The sequence below is a fragment of the Pleurodeles waltl genome, chromosome 9, assembly GCF_031143425.1.
Source record: "Pleurodeles waltl isolate 20211129_DDA chromosome 9, aPleWal1.hap1.20221129, whole genome shotgun sequence".
In the NCBI taxonomy this organism is placed as follows: Eukaryota; Metazoa; Chordata; class Amphibia; order Caudata; family Salamandridae; genus Pleurodeles; species Pleurodeles waltl.
The window spans coordinates 792,187,710-792,213,543 of record NC_090448.1 but is presented as its reverse complement, the minus strand read 5'-3'; the positions used below and the strand labels follow the sequence as shown (position 1 = coordinate 792,213,543).

General features: G+C 43.3%; 1 protein-coding gene across 3 annotated transcripts in view; it reads left to right on the top strand.

Moving 5' to 3' along the window:
• Positions 1-25,834, top strand: part of LTBP3 (latent transforming growth factor beta binding protein 3) — a 336,564-nt gene that overhangs the window by 111,214 nt on the left and 199,516 nt on the right. For 2 of the 3 annotated variants that reach the window (XM_069208015.1, XM_069208017.1), the window contains exons 6-8: positions 15,235-15,357; positions 22,780-22,938; positions 23,841-24,032. In XM_069208015.1, the coding sequence (XP_069064116.1) occupies positions 15,235-15,357; positions 22,780-22,938; positions 23,841-24,032 (474 nt within the window). Of the gene's footprint in view, positions 1-15,234; positions 15,358-22,779; positions 22,939-23,840; positions 24,033-25,516; positions 25,534-25,834 lie in introns of all 3 variants that reach the window. The other variant, XM_069208016.1, reaches the window with a different exon arrangement.

The window sequence follows — 25,834 nt, the reverse complement described above, 5'->3', positions numbered from 1 at the left end:
ATGCATCGCAGACCACGTTTTTTGCATTCGCAAATGGCCGAATTTTGCGATTCGCACTGTTTGCGAATGCAAAAAAGTTTCATACATCAGGCCCTAAATCTTGAGAAGTACTCTTTCCTTGCTCTGAAGATCTCATTCAATTACGTTCTCTGGAGTCTCCAACAATGCTGTTTTTAACTTCTCCAGATTTTTCTGGCTATTCTTGCCGTTCCTACAGGATTTGTCTAAGATCATCCATCTTTTTTTGAAAGTCCAGTGTTGGGGTTTGTCAATATTATATGAATTTTGAGTTTTACAGTCAAGTAAGTCTCACTTTGGAAAAAAAAGCTTTTGGTTAGACTGTCAGAGGTTAACACGCAATTAGGCAGTTTAGGAGTTTTTCAAAGCTTTTAACGTGCAGCCTCATGTAGAGTCTTACAGACCTTGACACAGACTATGCTGGGTCCTTGTATTAATAGAACTTGACACTGGCTGTGCTGGTCCCTTGTACTTGTAGTCACACACTCCCTTTGAATTGTGTTACATAGGGTAGTATTGCAGTGTTAAACATAGATGTCATGTGAACGCCAAGGCGTTGCATTGCAAATACAGTTGGAGTTTGTTCTGTCACTAGGAAGGCACACCTATTACCTACTTCTTGAGGGACGTGTTGGGTAGGATCTTCAGATTGATTTGTAATTCAAATACATTAGTCCAGGTCCCACCCGCTTATGACACTTAGGGTAGGATGGAGTACTGGCAGAATAAGGCAGTCCATATTTTTTCCTATCAACTTTCTGTATCATCAGATTTGGCTTTACCACAGTATTGGAAATGGCCCTTTTTGCAGGGTTATCCCCAAACCTTTTGCCTTCTTCCTCCTATTTTTTTTCAGATCTGTTTTTGCTGGTTTATTGTATTTGCACACTTTACCACTGCTAATCAGTGCTAAAGTGCAACTGCTCCCTATAGAAATTGTACTGTTGATTGATTTATCCATGATTGGCATATTTGATTTACTGGTAAGTCCCTAGTAAAGTGCACTAGAGGTGCCCAGGGCCTGTACATCAAATGCTACTAGTGGGCCTGCAGCACTGGTTGTGCCACCCACATAAGTAGCTCTGTACTCATGTCACAGACCTGCCACTGCAGTGTCTGTGTGTGCAGTTTTGACTGTAACTTCGACTTGGCAAGTGTACCCACTTGCCAGGCCTAAACCTTCTCTTTTCTTACATGTAAGGCACCCTTAAGGTAGGCCCTAGGTAGCTCCAAGGGCAGGGTGCAGTGTATGGTTAAGGTAGGACATATAGTAATGTGTTTTATATGTCCTGACAGTGAAATATTGCTAAATTAGTTTTTCACTGTTGCAAGGCCTGTCCCTCTCATAGGTTAACATGGGGGCTACCTTTAAATCTGATTAAAGTGTATATTCCCTTTGGGAGCGGATGGACATGTGGAGTTTGGGGTCTCTGAGCTTACAATTTAAAAATACATCTTTTAGTAAAGTTGATTTTAAGATTGTGCGTTTTGAAAATGCCACTTTTAGAAAGTAGGCATTTTCTTGCTTAATCCATTCTGTGACTCTGTCTGTTTGTGGATTCCCTGTCTGGGCCAGTTTGTCAGTTGGGCTGTTTACACCTCTCCTCTAGACAGTGACACAAAGGGGGCTGGGGTGTAGCCTGCATATCTTGATTAGCCATCTGTGCTGGAGGGGAGGAGTGGTCACTCACACCTGAAAGGACTGTGCCTGCCCTCACACAGTGCCGTCTCCGACCCCCTAGTGCGTGTCTGGGGCCTGGCCTGGACAAGGAAGGATCTTGCAAACACTTGAGACTTTGCTTTGAAGTTTGCAAACTTCAAAGGCAGAACTGGGTATAAGAAGCAGACCCAAAACCCCAGACATTTAGAATCTTTCTGGAATCAAGAGGAACCTGCCAAGGAGAAAAGCTGGAGGAGGAGTACTGTCCCCTTGCTGTGTTGCTTTGCTGGACTGGCCTGTAGTTGCTGCTCCTGCCTTAAAAGAGTGCAAACGGTGAACTTTGCTGTGTGTCCTGCTTGAGAGAGTTCTCCAAGGGCTTGGAGTAGAGCTTGCCTCCTGTTGGAAGTCTCAGGGACACCGAAGACTTCAGCTTCCTCGACCTTCAGCACTGGGAACTGTGCGTTTTGTGCTGTTCAAGAGGAGAAACCAAGCGACGCCGCCATCGACGCCGCTGGCCTGCACTGTGACCTGCCGCCGCCGCACGGAGTCGCATTGCCCCGCTTCGCACCGCGACCCTGGTCTCACCGACGCTGTCATCGGACGACTTCATTGAGCCGCTGTTCGCACCGTGACCTGTGGGCCCCACACTCCGGCATCACCTGCTCACACTGCAGCCTGGGCATCCCCGACGACGTCGCTCCTGGTGACTCCGGCGCCGCTGCCTGCACCGTGGCCTGTGGACACCGCTCATGAGGAGCACGAAGCACCGTCCCGTCCCGCGCCGCAGCCCCGGTCCACCGACGCCAGCACCATCGGCTCCAGTGTCGTCACCAGGCATCCTTGCATGCACCGTCCTGCCCCACACCGCTGGCTTGGGCCTACCGACGACAGCACTTCCGCAACGCCGCCGCCGCTGTGTGCATCGTGACCTGTGGACACCGCACATTGCACCGCCCTGCTTCACACCGCAGCCCTGGTCTCACTGACGCCGATGGATGCCGTCCCCGAGCCACTGCCTGCACCGTGACCTGTGGGCACCGCTTGTCGCATCGTCCCGTTTCGGACCGCAGCCCTGACGCCATCCACGCCAGCGCACCTGATTTTATCCGCCCGGAGTTCGATCTCCGAGGTGAGTGACTTCAAGGGCCCGACGATTCCTGCACCCACTCCGGAACCGACGCCAGCGATGCCTCTCCGGAGCTCACCGCGAGGATCACAATGCCCTGCGAATCCAAGGTACTGTTTGCGGTTCTTTCCGACACCGCAGCTGGCCCGTGACACCGAAGCCAGCCTGAACTATTGGTTTTGTGGTTCACAACGCCGTGATAGCCCAGGTGGAGTTATCGACTTAAAGGAACTGTATTGTTAAGTACATCTTGCATAATTCATATTTTTCTTACTGTATGTTGGATTCTTATCATATTTGGTCTTGTTTTATATAGATAAATATTGACCTATTTTTCTAAAACTGGTGTGGTGTCATTTTGTAGTGTTTTCACGTATTACTGTGTGTTATGTGCAAATGCTTTACACATTGCTTCTGAGATAAGCCTGACTGCTCGTGCCAAGCTACCAAGGGGGTGAGTAGGGGTTATCTGAGCGGGTATCTCCCTTATCCTGACTAGAGTGAGGGTCCCTACTTGGACAGGGTGCAAACCAACTGCCATCTAGAGACCCCATTTCTAACACACAGTTTTTCCGAAAAGAAATGCAATAAACCTGAGACCACGGCAAGGCCGGATGAAGAGTTGAAATAAGTAATGCATTGTTAATGGTGTAAACACATTACTTTACGCTTAGTGAATGGTTCTTTGTATGCCTAGCATCATTCAATGTGATGTTGCCTTCCCCCAAATGGGTTTTGCAGTTGGTGAAAAAAATTCTTGTCCATGAAGTAGGAATGGAGAGTTGTAAAGGGAGTGTCAATCTTGTCCAATACAAAAGAACTGCGGATCAAATATGGAATAACTTCACCACTTTGAGTTGCCTTAGACAGGCAGAACATATTCCGTATGTTAGTACAGCTAGATTCCTTCCTTATGTGAACCACAATTAAGTCCTAGGGTTTGCGGCGTGTCGTGGGAAGAATCCCAATCCATTGTTTGAGGAAAATACTTAGGTTACAAGGATGACGCCTATTGGAGCAATGAAACTTAAAATGTCATTTGTCCTAGGTCAGGCAAACAGCAAGGTATCAGAAAAATTATTCTATGCAAAAAGTTGCATTAGTCAACTTGATAACAAGAACATAACCTATGTGCTGAGAGAGTTTTGAAAAAACACACATAATGCATTTAAGTACAGGAGCTACGGGAAGAGGATAAGCTCATAGAGTACAATGCACAAGAAAATTTAACCTGAAAATCCATTCCTAGCTACTCCCAGATCTTCAGAAGGCTATTAATGAAGAATGCTTAAATAGTTACTTTAGACAATGCAAACTATTGAGTAAGATTAGAAAGATTATAGTAATCAAGCATTTTCAAAAGCAGCAGATTTTACCTTGCTGACTCTCCCTCCAAAACCCTGGCACAGGCAAACAGCTAGGATTTTTGGGAAAGAGTGAGTACCCCTGCCTTGATCACTTGCGCGCATGAGGAGTTGTGCCCTGTTAATTTTAGTGTATACAATGCTGTGTCCTGTTTGTTAGGGGTTTTATCTTTATCATAGCACATCTGGTGTGTCTGAACAGACATTTGTAATAGACATCTCTGCCTGCTCATATTTGTGATTAGTGCACTTAGTGTTTCTTTCATGCTCCTAATGTCATATACAGGTGTGTAAGAGACCAGTGGCCCTAGACCAGTGGTTCCCAACCTGTGGTCTGGGGACCCCTGGGGGTCTGAAAAGCCTCATCATGGGATCCGTGACTGCTTAGAAAATTAAATAATATTAAGAGATTAATAAAGTGTATTTAAATAAAGTGTTTAAATGTACTACTGAAAATTTTAAAACGTACTGTAAATGTCAAGGAATTTGAAATTGGAGGCTAAACATTAAATTAGTATCCTCAGATTGATTTGTGGAGCAGTGCAGGTGCATCAAACAATGTAGTATGGACAGTGAGTGCCTCAAATGAATTTAGAATCGCTCTAACCTTCCTGTTAAAATGTGTATTTTGTATTTATATTTGTTTGGAAATTAAATAAAATGTGTTATCATTTGTTTATGTCTTTGAATGCTTGTTTCTATATTTTTTGTATATTGTTTTAAGATTCAAATTACAGACAATGTTTAGGCCGGGGTACCTGGCTTCCTGTAATGCATCAGTGGGGTGTCCCCAGATCCCAACGATAAAGTAGGGGTCCACAGAAGTGAAAAGATTGAGAATCAGTGCCCTAGACATTGCGCACACCATGACCTCAGGTTGTAATAAGAATCATGGGTTCCACATGGTGCATAATTCAAGGCACAAAAATGAGTCTCAGTTTCCACACCTTGTTCAGCATTGTGTAAGGACAGCAATATGCAGTATCACATGTGAAAACCTACACAAACATGAAGGCCAAATTGAAAACTTTATAAATTTTCACTTGGGATGAGAGGAATAAAAGCACACAATCTGTGAAGAGTGTACCCTTCAGGCAGACATTTAGATGGAAAACTGGAGGAACTGTGGCAAAACACATCTCAAATGCAGATGAAGGAGGTAATTGAACATGTTTGACAGCAGGATCCGTGCCAGTGTATGTCCAAATGCAAGGAGCTTGGGATTATGAGCACATTACTGAATTCCGGCACATTTGGGAAACCCCTTAAGTACACATGAATTGCAGAGAGAGAACGGAGGCTTATTTGTTGATGCACAATATCCCTGGAGACTACCAACAAAACAAACGGTGAAAGATGAGACATGGCTTTATAGCTCAGGATTTAAGTGTTAACAACACCGTTGAAACACTCTTTGATAGCATTCCAAATCCTTATCATGCTCAACCCCTAGGCTGCTGTGTAGTTTAGGACACAGCAGCCTGCAACAGTTGTAAGAAGGCACTAGTCAGAGTAATTTTTTTATCTCCATTAGCATCAGGGCTTAGGGCGTTCAGTGGAAAAAAGGAAATGCTGAAGGGTACTTACAAAGAAAAAGACACATACTATCCACCCTCATGAACAGGTTGTTCAGTTTCCTGAACTTAGCAATGACAATTTAGTGCTTATTGAAGAAGGTTGGTGAATGAGGTTGTTACTGGCTGGCATGTGTCACAGTGAGATTTGGTAGGTGCTTTTGCCAGAGATCTTAACTTGTATCCGCTGTCACTGCTATGTGAGGGGGCTGGCAGATCCCCAGGGTACATGTGTCCAGTCCAACCTTGGGGCTAGTGTGGGCATCCCAGGATGCTGCGATCAGATGCTGGAACTTGACCATAGTGGTTAGGTGCTTTCTAGGGCTATGGTGTGTCACTGTATGTGCTGGTGGTCTCTTTCTTTTTTCTCTGCAGTGCATTGCAGTTTTTACCTTTCTGTGCAATAAAAAGTGCTTACATTCAATTAGCAAAAGACGTAACAACTACATGGCTTGGAAACCATCTACAATCACCCTTACTGGGGGGCTGTATGTCGTCATTAATGTCCCAGCTAGTCAATCAAATCAATATCCAGTATTACCACTATGAACATCAAAAATACCCATTATATTAATAAAAATTGTATTGCTTATAATTGATTTGTATAACATATTCTTTAACATGATGACGAGATTAGACTTCAATGTCCCAAGTCTTTTCTGTTTATGAGCCCTGCCAGGCTCTGCATAACACTTGAGACGGTCTAATAGCTTTATTTTAAGTTTGGTTGACGGTTGCTTGTTCACCTTGGTTGACATATTGTTAGCGCGTCTGACCTTATTTGGTTAATTTATAAGGGGACGCGTTGTAGGTCGATGGTCCTTTTGACTGCACTTCAAGTAGTTCCCACCATGTAACCCCGTACCAATACAAATCAATAGCAGTAGCAATCAATAGGAGTCAGTAATTTCCACACACCATGACTTCTCGGCAATGAATAACCACACCCTTTCGTAAAAACTAGAATGTTTATTTCCCTATATTACCCTAACTAACCTTCAGATTAGAATAGTATGTTTGGACTTCATGCAAAACAATTTAGTTAACACAAATTTGGAAAAACATCCAACTACGGCTCTACTAAAATTAGCGGTTGGTACCTAGGGACAAAATCAAATAGACATAACAATCAGTAACATCGTCTTATACCTTGCCTCAGTACGGTTCAGCAAGCTGTAACAGTCTCCGTCAATTGGACATCAGTTCGATCAGCAAAGCATCAGAGTACAGCAGTAAAGTTCAGAAAAGCAAAAGTCTCCATGCAGTTTGGAAAAGAATAATCGAAAAGTGGCCTCTCTGGGCAGTTCGAAAGAGTAGGGCTAATGGCGTATTTTCTCTTGATGCAGTCTGGCTAAATTAGATTTCCGAAAACTTTTCCCACGTTGCTATTGGTCGAAGTATAGTATGTTTTCATTTAGTCCAATAAAAGTAGAACCCCAAATCTAAGAATTTACTAGTACACGGTTCACATGTCGGTGATTGGCTCCTCTTCTCCTGTTCACATTGTTGGGCTTGTCAGGTATCAATATTGTATTAGCTTATACTCCAGTTAGTGCATCCATTGTCTGCTCCTGGAAAGGTTGTCTTTACACACACTAAGTTATACAATGTATCCCTAGCTCGTACAGCATATTCTAGCAAGCAGTTCTCATGAGAAAGAATTCCAGTTACTAGCATTTGGTCAAGGCAGTGGAAAATCACAATTTAATTCTCCAAGCGGCCATTTTATAAATTGCCTAAGGAATGCAGGTTGACGTGAGGCAGTGCAACTAGGCCCAAGACCTCGCTAAATTAAGGCCTACGATTAATAAAACATATACATAATACATAACCTTAAATACCACATACAACTACATTAATCCAAACATAAGCTCAACATGTTACATTAAAAAGCTGGTAATAAGTACACTTCGTGAACATTGGTGGCCACTCCATGTAGGTGCAGTTTCAACTGCGTGTATTACTTCTCTTCGTTAACTCATTTTCTACATAAATTCAACACTCAAAATACATGAATATTAATTCGTAAAATTCAGTGTTGAAAATACTTCTTCTGTAAAGGTGTTGATTAAAAATCTGCATGGATGGCATGATGGCTTTTCCCCTCCAAAATTGCTCTGTTTGTCTTGTAAAGATCCATTTTCGAAGAGAAGAGTTACAGATTAAGGGGGTCATTACGACCTTGGCGGGCGGCGGAAGCGGTAACCGCTGTGCGGCCGCCAATGCGGCCCCCATTACGACATTCCCGCTGGGCCGGCAGGCGCAAACCAAGTTTGCGCCCGCCGGCCCAGCGGGGATGAGGCCGCAACATAGGAGCCGGCTCCTAATGGAGCCGGTGGTGTTGCGGCCGTGCGACGGGTGCAGTTGCACCCGTCGCGCTTTTCACTGTCTGCCATTCAGACAGTGAAAAGCTGGCCGGGGCCCTGTTAGGGGGCCCCTGCACTGCCCATGCCAGTGGCATGGTCAGTGCAGGGGCCCCCAGGGGCCCCAGGACACCCCTTACCGCCAGCTTCTTCCTGGCGGTGCAAACCGCCAGAAACAGGCTGGCGGTAGGGATGTCATAATCCCCAGGGCAGCGCTGCTTGCCGGGGCTAAAACTGCGGGAGACCGCCGGCCCCGGCGATAGCGCCGCGGTCATAATGAGGGCCTCCGTACCGCCAGCCTGTTGGCGGTACGGGCGCTACACCGCCAGGGTCGTAATGACCACCTAAATGTCTCCTATGTTCATCAATGCTGGTGCTAGTATATCTGGCCCTTGGGAATGCCCTTTTGAAAATGGATATATGTCTCTACTTATACTTTATGCAGGTGTATAAACTTTACACCTTGAATACCACTACTAAAATGTGTTGCATCCATATGATGTAATATATGTGTGTATTTTAGAAGAGTTTTATGATTTTGTGATATTAGTGATGTGCACACTGATACTTCAGGACCATGGCGGATGAAGAAATGATGAGTAAATGCCCCTGTGAAAGGCTCCACATTTTTTATGGGGATTGGGGAGTTTTGAATATCTACTATCAATATCGAAATATTTCAGGAGAGTTTTGATGGTGTTGTGTGCCCTTGTCCATCTGGACAAATAATAACAATATCCACAGGCTTACATACCTTCTACTTAATCTAGCTCTTTCCGCTGCATCTCCCCGGTTTACTCTGGGCAGGAAAATTTGCACTTTCATAGCAGGTCTGCATTTCCACAATCCAGAGCTCTATATTGAGTACATTTCTACATTGGAGAAATATAAATATTTTTAAATGTCACATGACATTAGATTAGTTGGCTTGGACGCACGAACCTTGTTGCTACCTGCTGTGAGTGTGCCTGGAGGGCTGGGGTGGGACTTCGTCTCCCAGTTTGCTGCTCTGCTCAGTGTGAGATATCGCCCTCACCCGTTACAAACGCGCTCTGGTTTCCCTGCAGCGCAGGACACACAAACATTGTTGCGACCTGCTGTGATTGTGCCTGGAGGGCTAGGGTGGAACTTCTTCTCCCAGCTTGCTGTTCTGGTCAGTGAGCAGGGCTGTTGGTAATTGCACTCGTGCCCTACAAAAGCGCTATGGTTTCCACGCAGTGTGGGACGTGCAAACTTTGTTGTTGCCTGCTGTGACTGCGCCTGGAGGGCTGAGGTGGGACTTCGTTCCCCCAGCTTGCTGTTCTGCTCAGTGGGAGGGGCTGTCTTAGCCCATCATAGGTCGGAGGAGGCTGGGCCACCCCTTTTTTGGTTGATCTTTTTAGGTGGCTGATTTCTCCTTGTCTTGGCGTACTAAGACCACTTTTTATTCCATTGTTATGGATAAAAGGAATGCGGGTTCAGTAGCTTACAGGGAAGCAAGCCGCTAACAAGTAAATCGTCTTTCACTAAGTATTTTTCCACAGTAATGGGGGTGATTACTTTTGAGTTGGAGCAGGTAGAGGAAAGAATCGGCGCTGCCCAGAAACAAGCTCATAAACCCCCGTTGGAGCCTGATGTGGTCATTAACAATATGGTCCCATCACATTCAGCCATTACCCACCCCGCCTATATGGAGGGGGGATTCCATCGCAATCTGAGGCACATATAGTACCTACCACCCAGACTAAATTGGGGGAACAGCGTAAAGAGCCTCCAGGAGGGGAAATCTCCCTTTTTTCAAGTCCGCCCGCAAAAAGAGAAGGGATGCAAAATGGAGGGCACCTGCAAAATATAATGTTGATGACACCCATAGCAAATTGAGTAAATTCAGCGCTTCAAAAATAGCTGCCAGAGGCGCAATCACAACAACAGACCTGGTCTTGAGTCCAGATTCTTTATTGTGGGAGGTATTACAACATATTCTTTTTAAAATTGAGGCTATACTTAATGACTTTTTTGGGAAACATGAGTTCAAATTGTCAACTTTGTTTAAAAAGGAACTGGCTCACCAGACTAACTCAATTACTTGTGCCCCCACGCTAAATGAGGCCTATGTTCCGTCAGGCGTCCAGTCTGGCCACCAGCCAAGCAAGTCGGTTGCTAAAACTATCACGCCTAGACAGGAAGAGGTTATCCGAGAGACAAATCCTTTACCAGTTGAATTCATTCAGAGGGGGTCGATAGCCCCTGCATGTGTGTGTAACCAGCATATCCAAATGACACCCACAGCAGCTCGTACCCAGGCTCTCACACACATTCTCAACCTGGTTATGGACATTTACATCTTCCGCCGGCCTCCCCTTATGGTATTGTGCTAGAAAATGCCCCTAAATTAAGCTCAAAGTTTAGAGAAACAGATGACTCCTTGAATCGTAAAGTTGTCCGTTGTCTACAGCAAAAATCAGTGTTGCATATGTATTTGAATTCCGCCATCATTTACTCGTGCAGAGTGGATAGGATAGGTAATAAACACAAACATTCAAGTGGAGACTGTGGTAGTAAATGTTAGAAACCCTGAACTGGTGCGTGCATTGTTATGGTGCTTAACAAAAAAAATCTGGTATCCAGGATTACCAAAATGTCAGATTCAGGCTGCCTTATCCACCAGCAAAAAATCACATAACACATTTTGTTCTACAACATATGGGATTAAGAGAATTTTCCACAGTGTTTGCCCTACAAGCAAGTTTGATTTCTTTGAATATTGCTAGAGCCTATACTTAGCTGGATAACCCTGACTGGGTAAATTTTGTGTCATTTTATGATATAATCTGCTGCTGCAAAGAAACATGGTCAGCAGACTATCTCAACCTAAACGGGTATGCCGCACTGTCCCAGTTTTGCAACCCCTTCTGCATTAGGTAGAGCAAAGGGTGGGTTGACGACCTTTGTATCCGTTACATTCACAGGTATTAAAATGATTGAGTTGAAGTCTTCCCCTCGTTCTTTGATTATATTATTAACATTCCCGTCAGAACCCAATATACTTTTAATTCATTTTTTTATAACATCTTGTCTCAAAGGGACTGCCAACTGATAGTGGAGCTTCACAGTCTTCTTGAGGAGCTTACCTCAAAGTTACCACATCATGTGCAATGGTCATATATGCAGGGGATTTTAATATTTCATTGTGCCAATATGATTGCAGCAGGGTGTGCGAGTAAGCTGATAAAGAAGAAGATCGCTGATACTTTAGGCATACAGCTTTGTGGGAGGCCTTAAACTGTGTATCCTAAAGCATGATTGCATTTTTGTAGGGGATCTAGCAGGTAATCTGGAAATGATACTCCCACATGTGGGGGACCTCTAGGGAGCAATCAGATTGAATATATATTAATATCAGCATAACATTCTTTTTTCTGACTGACTATAGGGTCTTCCCTATGTTTAACAGTGACCACAACCCATTGGCAATACAGTTAAATTGCCAGGTCAGTTCAATGATACAAAAGAAACCCGAGGATTTCATGATTTAAAAAAAATGAAAGGACCTACGGTGCAAATGGGTCCATGGAGACCCCTTAGAATTTAATCAAAAAATTCTCAAAGGGAATTTACGGTTGGTTTTGAACTGCCTGAAAGATGACATAGATCCCCCCACCCTTTCAGCAGGGTTTGATAATTTATGTAGCTTAGTATCAAACAGTTTATCTTTGTCAAACGTGACCATGACCCTAAACCCCATGGTTGGTTTGATAAAGCCTGCACCAGTGCTCATAAACACCTGAAATTACCTTTAAAGGTGAAACAAGACATTGTAGAGCATGTGAGAGCAGCTAGAGGATTATTGTCCAGGGACTAATATTATCCTGGCTGGACAATGGACATTTTATCTATTTGGGCAGCCCTAAAACCGTGATCTGGAAATTGCAAATAGTTCAAAATGCTGCAGCAAGGATTTTTCAGGGGGTCCATAAGGCTTACTGACCAAGTGGAGCACTTAGAACTTTGCATTGGCTACCCATAAGCAGCAGAATTCAATTTAAGGCCCTGTGTCTGGTTCATCGGGCTAGATACAATCAGGGTCCAAAAATTCTTCATTCTTTGATCACTCAGTATCAACCGAGCAGGTCTCTTAGATCCAGTTCCCCAGACCTTCTCTCCATACCCTGGATAAGAAGATCCAAGTGTGGCGGTCTTCCACTTATCTAGCTCCGAAGTTATGGAATTCACTACCAGTCAGCTTGAGAAGCGAAAATAACTGGCTATGTTTTTGCAAGCAATTGAAAACATTTCTCTTACCTAAGTAAAGTCTGGCTTCTTGTCCTCCCTTGATGCTGGGAAGCCTGTTCTGGGGTAGCTATACGCTTTATAAATCTGGTAATGTAATGTAATGTGTTAATTATAGACGGGCGCTTGAAGACAGGAAAAGAGAAATTAGGTCTAAAGCTTGTGATGACCTTATTAGTGCGGCAAATACTGGAGATTCCTCAAAAATTGGGGCCGTAGTGATTCATAGCATTTTTCCAGCTCTGAGGCTCCTAGCATAGATTGCACAATCACATCGAACAATGGGTGACCCATTTTACTTCTGTTTTTCAAATAGATAGTAGAACATCACACTGTTTAGAGCTATTAAATGTCCAGTCACAAAACGCTGGGTCATGCAGTAATAACATGCCCCCTACCGAAGTGAGTGAAGTTTTAGCAGCTATCTAACAAGGCATCCCAGGAAAAGCAGCAGGCCCAGATTGGGTCCCAATTGAATTTTTGAAGTGAAATATAGAGCTCTGGGCCCTTTACTAACTAATGTGCTGAGGTGCGCAATGGCAGGTCATATCCCACCTTCATGGAGGTCAGTGACAAGCGTGACGATTTTTAAGAAAGGAGATAGGTCTCAACCATCTTGGTACAGACCCATCTCCTGGATTGATTCTAGTGCAAAAATCCTGGGTAGAGTTATCCTGGCACATCTTGAAACCTGGGCTTCTGAAAACAATATACTAACACATGCACAATTCGGCTTTAGGCCCGGCACTGGCACAGTTGAATAGGCCTTAAATCTGTATCTCTTAGCAGAGAAATAAGTGCTTGCTAAGAAAGGGATTTTACATATGACATTTATAGATCTCACAAGTACTTTTGATCTGGTTATTAGGGCTAAATTATGGAGGACATGAGTGTGGACCATGCCCTATTAGATCTAATTATGCGTTTTCATCAAAATCTCATAGTTTTGGTTCGGTATGGCCAACAGGGAGAGAAGACTGCCTAGATTAGCTTGCACAAGAAATTGAGAAAGGATTGTATCCTGGCCCACTTTTTATTCATTTTATATATTAACGGGTCAGCAAACATCAGATAGACACAGGCAAGGGTATGCCAAAGATGGAGACCAATTACATCTCAATTCTATTATACTTGGATGACTCGGTCAAAATGGTCCGTACTGCAAATGGCCTCCAGATATTATTGGACTCATTTCTATCTTTTATGGCCTCCCTTGATTTAAAAGTAAACTTCACAAAAACATGTACCACGACCCGTGGGAGATCATGTCCCAGACATAAGGATTTTTTCATGGGAGGGTTGACGCTTGGAGAAGGTGAATTCCTTCAACTAGCGAGGTATTACTTTTACCCAAGCTCTAAGTTGGAATAAACTTATATCAACAAAAACATAACAAATGGGAAGAAATATAGAGGCGATTTTCAGATTAGCCAGCAAGCTGAAAAATAAGCCTATCACTGAGATAAATAGTCTGTACACGAGTAAATGTTTATCTGCTGGGCTTTATGGTGCTGGTGTCTTGGGTTTTGGGGTTGTTCACTCTTTCCAAAACATCAAAAACTGTGTTGCACATAGACTGCTGGCGGTCCTAAAATGCACACCTACCTTTATTGCACACAAGGAAATGGGTCTCCCTTATATTGAAGACCAGTAAAGCTAGTTCTGCCCTTACTCTGGTTTAGGTGCTGGGTAAAGCCTGAGGCGTCCTTGGTGAGAGCCTTTTTAACTGACTGTTTAACCCTAGATGGAGCTAACAATATCCCATGGATTGCATACGTCCAGAATCTGTAGGAATGTAGACAGGATGGACCTTGTCATAAATCCACAGGCATGTAATTCCAACACCAAAGCCGTGACCAGGACCTTCAGAGAAATGTAGGGAGGCTAGGATTATGGGTTCTTTGGACTTGGAAGCTTTTGAGAAATGAGTTGGTATCCACAACCTGTTGTTTAGAACCCTATTTGGTTTGGATTGAAAATACATACCAGCGACAACTTTTAACACTGTTCAGGCTAAACAAAATAGATTTTAAGGTTACCTTCCATTTTCAGAAATCATGGTACCACCCATTACCCCCATGTAGGTGTAACAATAGCACCAAGCAGAGCACATGCCACTTTATATTTTTTTGCCCATTATTTGCTGCTCCTAGAGAGTCTTTTTTAATTCCATTTTGGCGCTGCTTCAGGGTGAGAAACTATATACTGGGTTTAGGGCTTTTGCTAAAATGTAACAACTCCAGATCATTGTCTTGCTGTACTAAACGTTTCCACTAAGGCTGTAAAAATAAGAAGCAGTAACAAAGACATATTACTGGAATAGTGAAGAGTGATTGTTTATTTATAACCCAAATTAGTTTACTATATTTTATGTTTTTTGTTTAAGGATGTTTTACTATCATAGATTTTAAATGGTGATTTTAAATACGAATTATGACCATGCTTGTATAGATTTATTATGTTGCTTTTACGGCAATTGCTTGCAATTGTTTATTGAATCTTTTATATTGAGCTTACTACTACCAGTGTTTGTGAATGGCAGACAATATGCGTATAAGTACCTGTACATGTACAGATCTACTTTTTTTGTGAATTCGACCCTCAATGTTAGTGTGAAATAATCTAGAGAAAGAGAGAGAGATACGGAGCAGGCTGTCTCTTAGCGTTTCTATCTAGAAAATGCCAAATATCAGATCATCTATTGAAGTTTGCTTTGCTGACATATAATATCAGGGCATCACAGTTTGTTTGTTCTGTCAGGTGTCACCCTTGTCCAGACTGTACTGGATATAGTTTTTTTGAGAGATCTTGTCTATCATATTATTACCCTGAGTGTTTTCCTTGTTCTCGTTTGTCTCAGACATCAATGAGTGCACAATGTATGGGGTGTGCCAGAATGGAGAGTGTCTCAATACCCAGGGGAGCTTCCGCTGTGCCTGCAAGCCGGGGTACATCCTAGGACCCTCTCGCACCCAGTGTCTTGGTATGTACCACCCTATTAATCTGCCTATACATCTAACCTTTCAGCACAATGCCCAACATTAGTGTGTACCAAAATAGGTTGCATGCAGAAACTTTAGAGTGGATAATGCTTATTTGACAATGTAAAAGTAATGAGGAATATATTCTTTCCCACATCCTTAAATACGACTTTTAATTTTTTATTATGAGTGAGCAAAGCCTCCTTGGCATGCAACTCTACTCCTTTCTTCCCAGAGTGTGTGAGTGCTCAGCTTCCTAAGAAGGAGGACATCACACACCAGTTACCACCGTTAGAGAACAGAATACATCTACCCTAACCTTGGTTACCTTTTTCCTGGAATACCTGTGCAGTATAATTACAAATTACAGTGAGAAATAGTATTTCAACTAGAGGTGGGGTGTATATAGCTAGAAAGGAAAGTGCAGAAGGTCTCTGTGTTATTAGGTGATTACATTTTAAAAGGAATGGAAGAATTAGTCTGTCTGTGATAGAAACATTTTCTTATCAAAAATACCATCAGTAACTAACAAACAATGCATATCACAAAACCATTTTTAAGCCCTTAATTAGAATTTAGGCTCAGTAGTATTTCTTGTCATCTAGCAGGAACCTAAGGGTGATTGCCAGGAACTCATCCTGAAGTGCACACAAATACAGTCAGATACTAGAAGGCTGAAAGATCGGAAATCTAGTGTGTGCGTGTGCTGGTTTTGGCTAAGTTACTACATTATGCTCGGATGGGCGCTAGTTGCTTGCATGAGTGTAGAGGGAGAACTTTGCGATGCATATCAAAGCAGTTCCAGGTATTTTTATGCATTTGAAGACCAGACCCAGCTGTTTGTATAGTGCCTTGCAGAACATCATAGAGTCTAACGACAGAATTAAGGAGATCGGTATTTCTCTGGGAAGGAAGAAAGGCATCTTGTTGCAAAGTTAATGACATCGTCCTGGTGAGAGAACATATTGAGGAATAAAATACAATAATCTGTTTCGGTTTTTTACAGTGCTGACAAGAACTTTTACAGTGTAGAAGAGTGGTTGGGGTGGGTTGTGACTGTATTCAGCAGTTGGTAGCAGGAAAAATTAAAGTTTCTAGTCTCAAGTTAGATTAAATAGCACATGTGAATTCAAGCAGAGGGTAAGGACGTGAGGCTATCAGGTGGAAACAGTATGGGGTCATATAAAAAGTGTGTTGTTCTGGATATGCGGATGTAAGCTCTTGTTTTTCCATGAGTTCAGGCCAAGTCATTGAAAGAGCCAATATGAGTACAGCCTGCCCAGGAGACATAAGCGCAGCTGAGGGAACTTGTTAACTGACACAAGTAAAGACTGATGGGTTGTCTCCCTTATATAAACATGGACTGGAGTCAGATTGTCTGAGGCTACTTCCTCGCCATGTGATTCACTCCAAATTCATGAAAGGTAAAAAAGCTATGCATGGGTAAGATAAGGCAAAGAAACTTTTAAAGATAATGTTCCATGTTTCCAAGGCCAATTTTTAAAAATGAAACATGCTAAATAGTGACATTTATTGTTTTTCCAGTTAGCCAAACGTAAACATAATAGAACATTTGGCTGAGAAATATCATGTTAATAGAATGAGTAAGTAATAGTATAAAAAAACGGAAATGGTGCACCAATTAAATCCATACATCAAGTGAACAAAACAATATATCACCTTTTAAGAAACTTGGACGTTTGCACTATCCATTTATACACAGTCGGGTGACAAATAGGCACCCCCGTTTTTTATCCACTGTGTGAGAAATGTCCCAAACACAATCTATTAACACAAATTTTTGAATGGGCGTGTTTTCCTTTATTTAACATCTTAGGCTATTTCCTGACTTTTGATACCTTGTTGAGATGAACACATTTTGTTTTTCCTAATTTTCTTTGGAGTGATTTCACCTTCCTGTTTTTCTGACCACTATGCCTGCATTCTTTAATAAAGGCTCAGTTGTTGAGGAATGACGACCACAATATTTTTGAGGTGTGTCTTCCTGACTCACTCCAACAAGAACTGTTGAATTTGTCAGAGGCTAAGAGACAGGGAAGGCGTTTGCTTCACAGCAAAGAAGGGAGATATTGGGTGCAGGGTCTCACCTCTTGTGTTCCTTGTGAAAAAAGGAAGGAGAGACCATTATTCCACTCTCTCTTTTTCCAGAGTGGCCTTATCTGCCACTTCTGAAGGTGAGGGGACAGCAGCTCGTTGCTACAGGCAATCCCTTTCCTTGTTGATATCAAGGCTGTCAGTGTTGAGGGACTTGATGTGAAGGAGTAGAAGGTTGAAGTTAAAGAGCAGAAGATCCACGTCAAGACACAAATGTTGACATTGAAGGTTCAGAGATCTCTGGATAGGTATCAAGACACCTGTTGGGGGATATTTTGACATTTGAGGGCTTCTCTTTTCTCAAAATGTGCCCCACGCCTGCTAGAACTGTGGTGTTCCATCCAGAAGCCAGGAAGAGAGCTGCATCTTTACCACCTTCTCCACCAGAGTCTTCTGATGTGGTGTTATGGTGGAAGATGATCAACCCCACACTCCTGCAGCACCAACTTCTCTGCAGAGGGTTCACCCTCTTTGGCTTCCTTCAGCTGAATTAGCTGAGTCTGTTCTTGCACCATGTCAGCAGGATGTCAGGTGCAGAGAGGATTGTTACAGGGACTTTTGAGAAAGATCTACGCCCAAGCATTCTAGTAAGAGGTTCAACCCCTCCACCTTTTCAGGCTCCATCATATCGCAGGTTTATGACCATGCACTGTATACTGATCCAAATGCACTGTGAGGAATCAAGTAAACATTATTTAAACACATCTTCAAATCATGCTTCACGCATACCTCCTGCCTTTCCTCGGGCTGTTCGTACAGTCTCAGCAATCTGTATCTGCATATGTATCTATGGAGGCAGTGCGTCCGGAAGATCTAACAGTTCTGTGAGCATTGCTGCCCAGGCCTTTATGTCGTCTGCTAGTTTATGGTCTTTGTGTGTTTTGTGCATATGGCTCTCTTCAGAATTTCCCTATTCCAACATATCTCTCATCCAGTCTGATACTTCGGGTCACATGGGGACATCGAGCGAATGACAATTTTAAGTTTAGCCAAGTAACCTCCTCCTTAGTTTCCTTTTTTCCCTAACCTGGGCTTGTCCCAGCAAATATTGTCTACGTCTCTAGGGACCGACCACCCAGTCAGTGGCTGCATTTAGGGATTTAAGGACTGCCTCACAAAAGCCAGCCAGCTTTGAACACCCCTAGAACATGTGCAGGAAATCCACTCCGTGTGCGGAGCAGCAGGGGTTTGAAGAGGGCCACACCTGATATAGCATGTAGTGTACTTAGGGTAAGATAAACCTGATGCACCACATTATACTGGAGTAGCTTAAACCTTGCATTAGTTGAAGTGGTCTTCACCTCCTCATGGATTCCCCCAGGCCTTAGCCGAGAGTGGTGCATCTAGCGCATCCTGCCACTTGGCATGTACCAGTACCTCACTCTGAAGCGTATCTTCCCTTCAAGCCCTGTATATATGTGGGATCAGCCTTATTCAGCACTGTTTCCAAGGTCGGGATGCTTGGGGGACCTCAGGAAAGGTCAGTCATATCTCACGATCTGTCCCTGCAATTTTTGCAAACAGCAAGAACTGTTCTGTTCCCAGGTGGAATTTGTCCATAGCATCAGCCAAAGTGATGAATCTGTCATTTGGGTCTAGGTTCCACAGTAGCGCGCATCCGTTGGCACGCCACCTGTCTATTGACAAGGTCTGTGCAATACATCTAAACGGGCGTACCTCCCAGATGGGCATGTCTGGTGCATAGGGGGCCTGCCTCAGCACAAGCCTAACCTCCCTCTCCCTCTGACCACATATGGTACAATAGCCGGGGCCCTCAACCCCATCGTGTATGGTTCAGGCAAAGGAACCTCATTACAGGTACCCTTGAGCAGTCTACCCTCCCAGTTCTCATGTTCATCCATCCAGTGAACCGGATGTTGCAGCTGTGCTGCCAGAAAGTATAGTTCTAGGCTAGGCAACTCGAGTTCTCCCGTATGCCAGGAGAGTTTGAGAGTGGCTAGGCTAACCCTTGTTCTCCCAGAAATCCATAGAAGTTCAACTATCAGACTATCTAGCTCCACAAAAAAAATCCATGGCTATCAAACAAGGTCTCCTGGAGCACGTATAGGCAGGGGAGGTAGTATTATCATTTTTACCAACGCCAGCTTCCCCATTAGGGAAATACGGAGGGTGTTCCAGAATTTCACTGCAGGTTTCAATCCCTTTATCACTCTGCCCATGTTCACAACCTCAAACTTTGCTGCTCCATGTGTAAGAGGTAACCCAAGATATCTGACCAATTTCGTCTCCCACAGGCGGTCTAGCTGTGTCAAGTCTTGCTCTCGTGTACCAGCCACCTGTCCCATCTGGAACGTTTTGATTTGGAGCGAATAACTTTTAACATGGACACAGCCAAACTCAGCAAGGTCAGCCAGAATTATTGGGTCTGAGTACAGCAGCTGGAGTAGATAGAGTAACACATCATCCGCATAGAGAGAGACCACATGGGTATTGTCCCCTACCCATCTGGAGGATGATCTTGTCACCTTCCGTGAGCTTTCTACCAGGGCTGCAGAGAAGTTCAGTTTACCAATCACTACTCCAGAAGTCAGTACATAGGGCCTGATTACAACTTTGGAGGAGGTGTTAATCCGTCCCAAAAGTGACGGTAAAGTGACGGATATACCACCAGCCGTATTACGAGTCCATTATATCCTATGGAACTCGTAATACGGCTGGTGGTATATCCGTCACTTTACCGTCACTTTTGGGACGGATTAACACCTCCTCCAAAGTTGTAATCAGTCCCATAATCTTTGAGATAGTCTAGTCAAAGTCAAAAGCTTGCCCTATTGTTCAGTTGGTTTGTGGTTTAATCAAAGTCATCATTCTCAGTGAAGAGTCAACTGCAGAATATTTTTAGAACTGTGGATTCAGATCCAAAATCTCTGAAGGAATTGGTACCTGCCGATTCTTCAGTCATTATTACCTCTAAAGTAAAATTGAAGGGATCAGGCTCAAAGACTCTGAATCCTCCTGAGAAGGAGAGCAGAAGATGGAATGCCTTTGATAAGATCTGCCAGACTTCTGAAAGCACTGTAGTATACAAAAAGCAATGGATGGAATGCTTGAGTTAATCTGGGCCGTAGGTAATCACTCGGGCTACATCCTAATCCATCGCTATTTTGCACACCATGCCACCTCAGTTTGGACCCATCCATATCAAACTCAGTCTTGAACCCTCTCCAATGTGAAAAGTCAAGGTTTTGACAGCCTTCTCTTGCTGGGGCTTCTAGAAATAGATGTGTGCTACAGAAGAAAACACAAAATATCCAGTTTACACCTCCAGGTTTCCAGGACCAACGGCCCTAAGGAATGCTCCGTTGACAAGTTGGCTGAAAGTATTTCTCTACACTTTTCTTCCCATCCTGTTTCTTCTGAGAGCAAACAACAAATTCATATTCAGCAGTTCCAAAATGATGTTCACTGTACCGAACTCGCCACATCAGTGGTAGTTTCTGGACATTCTGCAAATACCCATTCTGGCTCCTAGTATCCTGCATTATGGACACTTGAAGTTGCCTGATGATTTTGTGGGAATTCTGAAGGAGGCAAAGCGTCCTTCTGCGAGTACTTCATAAGCATTCAAGTGGAGAAGTTTCTTCATATGGAGTATCAATAGGCATGCAGACCCAAGAACATGCCAGGAAGAGATGATGTTGCTTTAGCTTCTCTATTTTTCAGACTCTCAGACATATTTCACTGTTCCAATGATTAAAGATTATTTACACAGTTTTGGGATTTTTTTCCCTCCATTTAGAAGAGCTTCTGATTGGTGGGACTTGTTTGGTCCTGTAATACAGAGACAAATTACAGCTCCTTATGTGAAAGATGGCTTCAACTCACTGTGGCTAGCTGGTTCGCAGATGAATTTTTAGCAGTGTCCCAGTCCAGGGCAAGTTGCACATCGATGAGCAGGACAGAGATTTGCTTCTGAAAACTCAGGCATCAGGATTGTGGCATAAGAGATCACTCTCCATATGGACGCCTTCAGAATCAATGTCTTCCTATAGAATACATCCCACCTCCCCGGCATTCCTGTTTTCAGGTTCACTTTGTGATGGTCTGCTTTATTATCTAGATTAGACTAAAGAGTTCAAGAAAGTTAAGCAATTCTTTGTTATTTATGTATTTTCTAGACTGGGCTGGCCTCTTGTAAGCAGACTATACCTGGGTGAATAGTGTCCTACATTATTACTTGTTAATATATAACTGTCCTTTACCTGGCAAGCCTCAGGTGCATTCTACAAGTAGAAGGGATGCTACAGCAGCATTGATGAGGAAGGTACATATTCCTGAGATACGTAAGGCGATCCCATGAAGATTGGGCCATATTTTCTCTAATCATTATTGTTCGGACTCTGGCTCCAGCCTGGATACTTTGGCGGGTGATGATTTGCTTTGTAGCTTCTTTGCCTGGGGTGGGAGGCCCAACTCTGTGACCCTTATGACACATGTAAGCTGGGTTAGTTGCTACACAATAATACTTTTTATGAGATTAGAAGGAATCCCATGATGAAGACACAAAAGTTACTTGTAATCTCAGTTCTTTACTATGGGAACTCCCTCTGAATTCATAGAAGCCCTGTCCACCTTCCTGCTTTAAGGGTCACAGGTCTTGCACTTGTGTCTTCAGATAGATATCATTCTTATGCTCCAAAAGCAAACTGCCTAAATGTCACCTTGAGAAGCAGTTCTCTAAGGTTCTTAAATGGACAGTGTTGTTTTGTGTACAAGTTGTATTGATTTCATTGGTGCACTATTTCATGTTGTTTGGTGTTTCTCCTCCAGATGTGTTGTTTTTGTATATCTTTCATTTTAATGAACTGGAATGGGGAACATGGAAAATTATCTGCAAAAGTTGTGTTCCGTTTCTCCTTCCCTGACACAGACTGAGGGAGCCAATTTTCCTAACTCAAGAGCAGCTTCAGTGGGAGTCCCTACCCCAGAAACAAGAGTGTACGAATGGCTTAATGCCATCGGACTGTCGGATCCCTGCCCCTGACACAAGCATAGGCAGATGGTGTCATTTCTCATTCCTGATATAACAAGAGACTAAAAATGCCCTTTCCCTGACACTCGTGCAGGCCGACTCTCTGATGTAAGTGCAGACTGAAGTAGCCACTCCCGCTGCCTCACACCATCACAGAGTCCCTGTTTCTGATATCAATACAGAATGAAAGAGCCTCTCTTCCTCACATGGGCACACGCATGTAAAAGCACAAGTTTGTCTCCTCCCAAACACAGATTGCAGTATACTAATCACATGTCCTTTCCTCTTATGGGCCATCCTGGCCACATATTGGCAGCTGAGAAGACTGAAGAAAAAGGCCTGTGCTTCCGGCTGGTGAATGATGACCAGAGCTGCCAACACCCTCTCTCCAATAAGCTGACCAAACAACTGTGCTGCTGCAGTGTGGGGAAAGCCTGGGGAGCACGCTGCGAGCGATGTCCTGCTGATGATACAGGTGAGAGGTCCTCATATCTAATCCAGGTTTCCTTCTATAACAGGCCAGTAGGGGACACCAACTAGCCATATGGGAACGTGCTTTCTCTGTTCGCATCTTTTCTCCTTGCCCCATTTTAACTGACAAACATAATCAACACCTTTATGGTTGTACCACATTGCCTGTGTTTGTAGCATTTTCTTAGGCTGGTAAGCAAGCTGTGACATAGAATGCATGGCTACGTTCGATTTGAGAAAATGCTTTGAGGGCTGTGGACAAATCACGGACCATTGTCAGTTTGATGTTCTTTGATTACAACAGCAATCAATGAAGCACTGCTAACGGTACCATTGCATTATTGACTTGCAACTTTGCTAATTAATCATTCTGTTTAGTGGGTAATAGGAAGAAATAAGAGAAGGGCATTCAAGAAAATATAATAGGGAAAAATAATATAAGGCACAGGCAGTTTTGTTTGAGAGATTTATACGGCTTAGAGGAGGAATATGGAGGGGTAACATATTTGCACACCACAGACTTGATAAAAGAATCACTTATCAGAGTGTGAAATTCGACTACAGAGCCATATTTCAGTGCCCTCTCTGACTTGGGTTAGGTAATAGATGATTTCATTCTGTGCTCTGTCTATGTTGTAACAGATTGGAAAATTATACATTCTCTGGCTATGGCTGCGAAATTAGAGTTCATCCATTGCAAATGAAGAGCCCAAGGTGCTAGTCAAAGGAATAAGGGGCAGAGAGGTTTTTCCTTGCCTTCCCAAATGTTTTGGTAGGATGCCTTAAAAAAAAACTCACAGTTTAATGTCTGTGAGTCCGCTCACCTTCAACATACACTCACCACCAGATGCATCATGTGACTAAGTGAAATTGACTTACACTTCCACATGTGCCTTCCTCTTTCAGCTGCCTTCAAAGAGATCTGCCCGGCTGGCAAAGGTTACCTTGTCCTGACCTCTCACCAAACCCTGACCATTCAGGGTGAGAGTGACTTCACTCTTCAAGTCCACCCAGATGGGCCAGATGACCCCCAGCAATTGGAGATGTTCCCAAGTATCCCACCTGCAGGCTCAGAGGAAGAGAGTGAGAAGGCTGCAGGTAGGTGTTTAACTGGGCTGTAATGACCATACCAGATACAGGAAACCCCTCTAGTTTAGAGGAGTGCGAGCTTCTTTGAGGACTGGATGAGCTGAGACCTCAGTCCACCCTGCCACAAAAGTAGTCCTGACATTATTTCCTCATAGCTACAAAACAGTTTTGCTACTGCAGAGAACTAATGCTCCTAAGTGTTGTGATAGACACAAGTATTAGCATATTAGGTGTTTTTTTCAGCAGAATTGCTTCTAAAACTTGGAGTGTTTTATTTTTTTTACCAAACAATGTTATAAGAGTTGTGAACTAACTCAGTCGTTTTCTCCATTTAAATACAAATCTTTGGTTAATGGCCCACAAACCCCCTTTCAAAAGGTAATGCTTGCTCACTGCGTTATGTAACTGGCTGCATTTATCTCACTTAACATCCCCGATCCTTCAGTCTCCACTGTGAGAGAAGCGAGAAACATTCTCTTGAAGGTAGATGAGCAGTCCTTTCTACCTGACAAAGTAGTCTTCACTTATGCCTGCCTGTGCAAACAATCTCCCTGCACTAGTCATCTTTCCTATCCCCTATCCCTTTTCAAACTTGCAAACTTTGGTTGTGATTGGCTCATGGTAGGTTACTGTCCATCCAGATCCTGTTTCCATGATCATAGTGCTAATTGTTACTAGCCCCATTTATGTAGTGCTAGTTCTCAACCAACCAGAAGGTTTACAGAGTAGGTATTAACTACAGTTGTTTACCTGCTTCATCAAAAGTGCGGAGCATGGACATAAAGAGACAATGCAGCTTGTATCTCTGTCTGATTGTAAGAGGTGCAGTTGAATTTTTTTTTGTTATTAGCCTCATTGCCCACATACTGCATTGAATGTGCAGCTGTTAATTGACCATTCTCCTTATTATTCCTCCTTGCCTTTCGGTTGGATATGTAATTGCAGAGGGGCAATAGGCAGTTCAGCAAACAGTAGAATTGCTTAAATAGAAAATGACTACATATGTTTCCATATTAACACGTCTCCACGTCAAAATATATATTCCACTGAATTAGATTAAGTACCTCTAATGTGCTCGAGTGATGACAGTCTCCAAAGAGATAGAGCAACGTTTACATGTTCACCTCATGAAATAATTTGGCCTCATCAGGGAGTGGCGTAGCAAGGATGCTTTGGGCCCCAATGCTAGCAAGGGAAATAGTTTGCCAGCCTTAGTGTTGCGTAGTAAGAGACAACCATAATTGGAGAGGTAGAAGACGCCTCAAAGCCCAAAACACTGTCGCCACTCCTCCTCTAACACTAATAATAACTACACTTCATGTATGAGTTAGCAACATTTTGAAAATATATATAGGCTACGTTTTCTGCCTATGTTGTGTTCTTGGGCATTATCTGTATCTTTAGAGTGGCACCAAGAGGAAAGAAGAAAGCTGCTGTTTTGTGTCCATTGTGTTTCTGCAGTAATGAGTGACTTGTCTTTTCTTCTCTTCCAGCTGTCACTGCTGCAATGGTGAGTCATGGGCCGACTGTCTTCTTCGGAACATGGTCTGTGCCCTAATGGAGACCCATTTGATAAATGTATGAGCTCAAAAGTCAATGGATTAAGGAGTCCTCAGGGAAGAAGTAAGAGATATGGAATCAGAGCGAGCAAGGAAAGAGAGAAGAAATTCAGATGGGGCAGACAGGCAAAGTTACATTCATATTGGGAAGAGAGTAAAGGGAAATAACAAGTAAGGAGTACAAAGGAAAAAAAGTAAAGGAGAGGTTAGACATGTGGCATATGGTAAATAAAGAATGATTAGGGGAAAGAG